This window comes from Protobothrops mucrosquamatus, unplaced genomic scaffold (genome assembly GCF_001527695.2).
Source record: "Protobothrops mucrosquamatus isolate PMUCROS unplaced genomic scaffold, P.Mucros_1.0 scaffold1047, whole genome shotgun sequence".
In the NCBI taxonomy this organism is placed as follows: domain Eukaryota; kingdom Metazoa; phylum Chordata; class Lepidosauria; order Squamata; family Viperidae; genus Protobothrops; species Protobothrops mucrosquamatus.
In genome coordinates this window covers 733,354-741,535 of record NW_015387279.1, presented here as the reverse complement: position 1 = coordinate 741,535, position 8,182 = coordinate 733,354, and the positions used below count along the sequence as shown (strand labels likewise).

The 8,182-nt window shown below is 35.0% G+C and overlaps 1 protein-coding gene across 1 annotated transcript in view; it reads left to right on the top strand.

The window, feature by feature from the left end:
- Positions 1 to 8,182, top strand: part of PPFIBP2 (PPFIA binding protein 2) — a 112,026-nt gene that overhangs the window by 60,398 nt on the left and 43,446 nt on the right. The window contains exon 6 of the mRNA XM_029284874.1: positions 1,595 to 1,726. Within this exon, the coding sequence (XP_029140707.1) occupies positions 1,595 to 1,726 (132 nt within the window). The remainder of the gene's footprint in view (positions 1 to 1,594; positions 1,727 to 8,182) is intronic.

Sequence of the window (8,182 nt, the reverse complement as noted above, 5' to 3'; positions counted from 1 at the left end):
ACCCAATTCCAGCAGCCTTTCCTTATATGCTTTGGCCTCCAGTCCCCTGATCATTTTTGTTGCTCTTCTCTGTACTCTTTCTAGAGTCTCAACATCTTTTTTACATCGTGGTGACCAAAACTGGATGCAGTATTCCAAGTGTGGCCTTACTAAGGCATTGTAAAGTGGTATTAATACTTCACGTGATCTTGATTCTATCACTCTGTTAATGCAGCCCAGCACTGTGTTGGCCTTTTTGGCAGCTGCAGCACACTGCTGGCTCATATTTAACCCATTGTTTCTTGTCGTGTCTTCTACAGCATCTGTGGATAAAATTACTCAACTGATTTGATTTTGATGCCATTTGTAAAGGGTTTTTTAGTGTTTATTTAGTGCTCCCTTGCCGATATTAATGCTCATTTTTCCAGCTTCCAGAAAAGATGGGGTTAGAGAGCTAGCTGTGAGAAAAATGAGACATGACACTGTTAGAAATAGTATCTCCATATATTGTCATATGACTTTCTGGAATCCTTAATGCTCATATATCTTCTGGTTCTTTTTAAGATTGTTCCACCCAGCAATTTGTGGGAATTTTAGACTAGAGCAATCCCACTCACAAAAGAACCCCAGGATTAATTTTTAGAGTGGGCATGGTTTATAGATTTCAGTGGATCTTTCTGGGGAATTTTTACTTTAACTGTCACTACAAGCCATCTGAGTTAGAATGGATGCCCTCCCTCCCTTGGCCACAGGTACATTTGTTGCAGTTTCTAATATACAGAATTCATTTGTATTTGTGAAATATGCCCTATTTAGTCATCTTTGCGGGGAAGAAAGAGGAGGAAAGGGTAAACATTTTCCCCAGCTGCTATTTCCTCCTTAAAAATCCAATCTGTCATATATAATTTTCTAAACCTAAAATAGTAAAACAATTTTGTTCTTTATTCTGGATGAACCCCTGGGGGGGGGGAAACCCTTTATTTTTGGAATTTTTACTCCGTTCTAACAGTTACGGCTTATTTTATTTACTGGTACTACATGTTTATTTGACTGCTTCCATAATTCAAAACATGCTTAACAAAACCATATACAAAGTGCTAAATTTCTTGGATAATAAAGTAATTACTGCAGTACATAGTAATAGTAATAATAATAAATCATAAAATACAAGGAGCTGCAAATAGGAGTCAGAATGATTGTGGCAAAAGAAAGCAAAACGGGTACCAATAATAATTGGCATCTTGAGTACAATTCTAAAACATCTGGGGCACCACTTGATCACCATTGGCACTGACAAAATCACCATCAGTCAATTGCAAAACACAGTTTTACTTAGAACAGCTTATATCCTGCAACAGTAGCTTTAACACCATCAAACATGCCTATCCCAGGTCCTTGGGAAGAACTTGCTGGGTGGATAATAATTAATAATAATAATAATAATAATAATAATAATAATAATAATAATAACAACAACAACAACAATAACAACAATAATAATAATAATAATGTAGATATTGCATATTCATTGTTAAAATCAGAAACAGACGGGTAAAAGACCATTTCTGTTGTTTTAGAATTGAATAACTGGAAAAGTCATGTTCTCTTTTTTCAGGAACTGTTAAGTCGGACGTTGCTAGAAACTCAGAAATTGGATTTAATGGCAGAAGTTTCAGATCTGAAAATCAAACTGGTTGGAATGGAGAAGGAACAGAGCGAGTATAAAGAGAAGCAGAACAAAGCTGAGGTAAGCCTGGTTTGTTTATCTTTTCAGTTCCTGAAGCTATGATCAGAACTCTGCATGGATTGCTTTCTACATTATTAAAGCTGACTCCTGCCATGTTCCTATGTTGGGGCAAGAAAATTTTTGTAAAGACATCATTTCTAGCAGAGAGAGAGGATGATAATATTTTCTACATTTTTCTAAGCTGTCTTTCATCTTTTTTTCTCAGACGAGATCTGGATAGGATCTAGATCTAGATAGATTCATGACAGAGGGACAGTTAACTAAGTGTGTAAATTCCAAGTTTTATTTTTTTCTTAATAATTTTTTTATTGGTTTGTCAAAATATAAAATGCAAAGAACAATTAAAAAAAATATTAGAAAACTAGAAAAGGGGGAAGGAAGGGAAAAGAAAAAAGATAGTATGAGCAAAGTAGAGGAAAAAAAGGCACCAACTTCTGACTCTCTTTAGCACAGAAGAAGATAACAGCATTACAATCACAACTTTTTGCTTTTACACAACAGTATGTACAAACCATTTCTATAACAATAAACCTATCTAATCAACAGAAACAAAATCAAAATTTCATTTTCTTTTTCATTGCAAGCACAAAATCTGGGAGCAATTTCAAAATAGAAGCAAGATTAAATATATTCTCATATTTGGACAAAAGAATCAGTTTAACCATCTCTGCTTCTCATTGCTGTGGGGAATAATATGAACCGCTGTTGACTCATTAATCTTTATCCTAGTTCATATTAAGAGAATCCTGTGTATAAATTCAATCTCTTTTTTTTAACCCTGAAGGGAGAAAACACCTTCCTATTTTTTTTCTTAACTTTATTTTATGTGGGTTTTTTATGTTGGCATTTTGTTTTCTTTATTTATTTTTCACATTTCTGAACCGCTCATTTGCCTCAAGAGAAATTTTTGTAATAGCAATATTGAGTACTCTCCTCTCCCTCCTGTTGTGTGTTTTTTTTAAATCAATAGAAGATGCAAGAATACTGAAATTCTCCTGAAGAGAAAACTGCAGATTTTCCTTTTTTAACAGAAAAGCAAGTGGAAGGGAAAAGCTGACAAAATAAATGGGACTCAAGTTATTTTTGTCTCTTTGGGGTGGATGATTAGGAGATGAAATAAATAGATTAAGCCTTGCCAAACAAAAAATCCAAATTGTTGGCCCCATCTATTCTAATGTGATAGTTGGAGTTATATTCAATCTCCCATTGGCCACACATGTTCTAAAAGCTGCATATTTTATACTCTTGATGTAGTTTAAAAATAAAAATTAATCTTTTCCTAACCCAAGTCTTTAAGAAAAGCAGATCATTTTAAAAGCATTCTTTTACTCCTATTATTCCTGTCATGTTTTGTCCATTGTATTATCAATTACATAATTCATTATCAAAGGATCTGATCTAGATTAAATTCATACTTGTGTAATCAGTTCTACAGTTCAGTTAGAAAACTTTCCAATTTGATTTCTACCTTATATAAATAGTATGCACCTTCTTCTATCAGCGTTATACTTGGCAACATGCAAATGTATTGCTATCTAAAAGACCATTTCCAAAGCAGTCAGAAAGTATAACAAGTTTGAACATAATTTTGTATGTCCCTTTGCTGAAGCAATACAGGCAGAATATATTACCTGCATAATTTTATCTCTTATATTGTTTTAAAAAGCCACTTGGAAAGAGTGCTAAGAGAAGCAAATGATGCAGTTTCATCCTTAATCTTAAACTTAATTATTGATTATAGATCACATGGTCTACAATCTGCCCCTTAGTATGTATGTGTATTGTATATCTCCATCCCATCTTGTTTTGGTATGTATCAGATTTTTATAATAAAACATTGTGAGCTGCCCAGAATCAGCTGGAGTCAAGTGGTACCTCAATTGAATTAAATAAACAAATAAATATGATATATATAGGCATTCCATCTTTTTCATACTTATTTACAGTAGCAACAGTTTTGAACTAGTAAAAATCTTTTTTTTTTTTGCTTAAGAACTTTAAACATAACTCTGCATTTAAGTTTCTGTTTAAAATCATGTTCCTTCAAAAAAAATATTTATTTTCTGTAAGTCATTGTCTTTCTTTTTAAAAGTTGACCTGATGGAATACTACTGGCTTGATGAAATTGACTTATAACTACTGAGGAGAAACATAAGAGTATTTTTCCCAAAACAACTAGTTATGCCAGGGTATGCTGTGAGAAACCATAAAATCATACATTGGAAGGATTAGAAAGATTATCTAGTCCAGTTTCTGGCCAGTGCAGCTTTCCACCATACAGGAGCGCAGAGATGACTATCGGTGAAAATTATCTAGTGAGAATCCACCATTGCCTGGGGTGATCTTTAACATTGTTGAACAGCTTTTATAATTAAAAACATACTCCTGATATCTTACCAAAATTACTTTTATATAATTAAAACCGCTCTCTTGTCCTGGAATAACTCTGAAAAAATCTGCCCCTCTTCTACATGATAGCCCTTCCGATACTCAGCTATGATGTCTCCCTGAAGTCTTCTGCCCTCCAAGCCGAACATACCCAATGCCTCCTCCTAAGTATCCCCATCAAGGTGCCTTACCACCTTGAACTTCCTTTTCTGGACATACTCTAATTTGCAAATCTATTTCCTAAAATACAGTCCCCAGAACTGTATGCAATGTTATACATGTGGTTTGACCAGTGCAGAATAGAGAGGAGAAATTACTTCTTTTGAACTTGAGATTTTACTTCAGTTGATGCAGCCTAGGATTGCATTTGCTTTTTTTTTTTTGGCAATTGCATAACTTGATTGGCTTATGTTCAGTTTATAATCATTTTTAAAGTTTTTTTATATTACCTTTATTATTTTTATAACTAACTCAAGGTGGTGAACATATTCGGTGATAATTCCTTCTCCTATTTTCTCCACAACAAGTACTCTGTGAGATGAGTTGGGCTGAGAGAGCCCCAAATCACCTTGTGACTTTCAAGCCTAAAGCAGGACTAGAACTCAGAGTTTCCTGGTTTCTAGCCTGATGCCTTTGCCACTAGACCAAACTAGCTCTTACACTTATGCCTTTATTTTATCTATCCAGATGCAGGACTTTGCATTTGTCATTATTGAAAGTGATACTTGTTTCTACTTTCTGCTTTTAGCTTGTCAAGATCTTCTTGAATGTTGGTATTGGCCTCTAAAGTATTTCCCATCCACCCCATTTTTATGTTCCCTTCAGATTTAATGTTCACATTTTCTAACATCTCATGAAAGTAATTTATTAATATGTTGAATTAGTACCTTCCTACTGGTTGATGTAGACTCATTGGTATGGATGTACTTGTTAGATACAATTGTTGTATCAGTTCTGTACCCATCTATAGGTAGTCCTCAGTTAATGATCATTCATTGTAACACTTGATGTTGTGAGTACACTGAACAAGTGGTACTTGCAAGTGATGCTCAAAGTTCCAGCCATTGCAGAACCCATAATCACACCAGTGTGATCCAGGCACTCGACAACCAGCTCATACTTACGATGGTTGCAGCATCCCATAGTTACGTGACTGCCATTTGCTGGCTTGACACTGTCAAGAAGCTTGCTGATTTTTTCCTGAGGAGATCCTATGGGGCCTCCTATCTTTAATTGTTTCAGCCTGTCCAGTGTGATCTGGCACAATAGATTAATTGTAGGTCCGCTCCATTAAACACTGTCATCTTTGTGGGCCTAGGAAACAGGCCTGCTGTGTAGCAGTGTTACTCCTCTGGAATAAAGTCTCCCCTGAAATCCATATAACTCCCACCATGATTTAATTCTGGAAAGCTTTAAGAGCTGGCTATTTACCCAGAACTTTGGATAGCCTTCCTGGTATTTCTCCATTTGTGATATTATATATTTGTTTTGTTGTTGGATTGCTATCTTGTGATTATCTTCTAGTTATTTTTTGTGCTGTTTTGGTTAATTTCTATAATTTGTTTCTCTTCGTATTCTTTTGAATTCTCTTTGAATTCTTTATTGTTGTCAGCCATCCCAAAATGATTAGCGATGGACAGCATCCAAGTTGAATAAAATAAATATTTCTGCTGCAAACCTGAAATTGGGTTTATCTCCCTTGATTTATCTCTGTTATTTCAGTCAAAACACACACAGATAATAGTACTCTGTGGAGAAATAACAGATTTGCTTAAATCAGAGACGTCTCTTTCCCACTCTACTTGAATCTGTTTCCCATTTTAATTCTGAAAAGAAGTGACATAGATAGTAGAAACCAGATGAAACCAATGTAACAGGTTTTTTTTTCCAGACAGGGGAATAAACAGAAACAGATTGAAAGAAAAGTAGCAGAATCATGTGGCTCTATAGACTCTGTGAAATGGTTCCTATGGCAACAAAATGTCATGAAAAACAAAGCTGTAATTTTTGTACTTAGTTCTCACACAAGAATTGGGTGGTGAAGCCTGTGGGTCACCCTGACTGAGAGACAGAAACAGGGAAGGTTTTAGCATCTGCTTTAGCTAAGTGAAAGGAACCTGTCGGAATCCCCATCTCTTCTAGTTTGAAAATGAATGCCCTTTGCAGAATATATACAAGTAATCCTCAGCTTATAACCATTTGTTTAACAACTGTTCAAAGTTACAAAGTCATTGAAAAAAGTGACTTAAATGACTGGTCCTTGCACTTATGAGCATCAAAGTACCCCCACGATCACATGATCATAATTTGGGTGCTTGACCTACAGCATGTATTTACCACGGTTATAGTCTCCCAGGGTCATGTGGTCACTATTTGTGCCCCTTCCACCCAGCTTCTGATGAGCAAAGTCAATGGGAAAGCTGGATTTGCCTAATAACCACATAATTCACTTAACGGTTGCAGAGATTTGCTTAACAACCATGGCAATAAAGGTCATAAAATCAAGCATAATTCATTTAACCAGCTTGCTTAGCAATCAAAATTCTGGTCCCGGTTGTGGGCTGTAAGTTGAAGACTACTTGCATTTCTCTTTCCAGGCAAACTATATGCAGCTGCAGTTTGATTTTGGCTTAGTGAGGATGTTTTCTCTCCAAAATTATGCCTTCAGAATTTCTTCTCAAAACTTAAGGACTTTTTGCAAAATATTTCCAATTGATACTGCAAGAAAAAAGATCGAGACTTTTATCATTTTCATTCTTGAATATCTTGCCTGGAATTGATTTTCTTACATGAGTTGAAGATACAGTTTTATATGAATACAAAGTTCATCTATGTATACCTATTTATTTATTTGCATCCTGCCTTTATAGGTAGTCCTTGACGTACGACTACAATTGAGCCCAAACTTTCTATTGTTAAGTGAAATATTTGTTAAGTGAATTTTGCCCTATTTTAAGACCTTTCTTGCCACAGTTATTAAGTGAATCACTGCAGTTCTTAAGTTAATAACACGCTTGTTAAGTGAATCTGGTTTCCCCATTGACTTTGCTTGTCAGAAGGTCACAAAAGGTGATCGCTTGACCCTGGGACACTGCAACCGTCATAAATGTGAATCAGTTGACAAGCATCTGACTTTTGATCACATGACCGTGGTGATGCTGCAGCAGTCGTAAGTGTGAAAAACAGTCATAAGTCACTTTTTTCAGTGCTGCTGTAACTTTGAACGGTCATGAAATTAACTGTTGTAAGGCGAGGACCCCTGTATTATTTTTAAAAATAAGTCAAGTCAATCCTAATTTATATATAATCGCAGAGCCACTCAGAAGCTACAATTTACTTCAGCATAAAGTTAGATTTGACTTTTTACTGCTTTAATGTTTTATCATTTAAAATTAACTTTTACGTAAAAATAGGTGAGCTGACACCCATCAAAAATAAAAACAAAATACAATGTTGATAGAGAGTTTAATGGTACCTCTGTGGTATGTGTTTATGTGTATCATAATCTTAAAAAAGCATAAACTGAGATTATGGAATGCTAAACCTGATGCAACTGTACCCAAACGTTCTCATCTATCTTGGTTCAATAAACACTGCAAAGGCTATCTGTGCTTCTATTTTCATTTGGGAAATAGCTTTATATTTTGAGATATTATTTTCAGCTGTTCTTCTTTCAGAGGATGTTTTCAATATCTGTGTTGTTGAATCTTTGTGATTTAAAAAAGAACTCCAGGTGTTTGTAAGATATTCTTTCAATTCATTATTCCTGAATGAGATCTACTCTGCATTAAAAAGAAAAATATTGGTAGATCATGATGGATATGATACTTGCATTTATAATTGATTTTTAAAAACTATCAAGATTCTCTCAGAACAGTAGCAGTATCTGGTTCTTCTTAGTTGGCTTTGAATAAGCAGAGTCAAAGCTGGTTAAGCACTTGAATGGGAAATCCCAGGTTGTAGGCTAGACTGGGAAATTGAACACTATCCCAGAAAAAGCCAGTAATAACATACCTCTTTATTGTTGCTATGAAAACAGCAAGGGGGATTCTGCTGTTTAGTAAGATT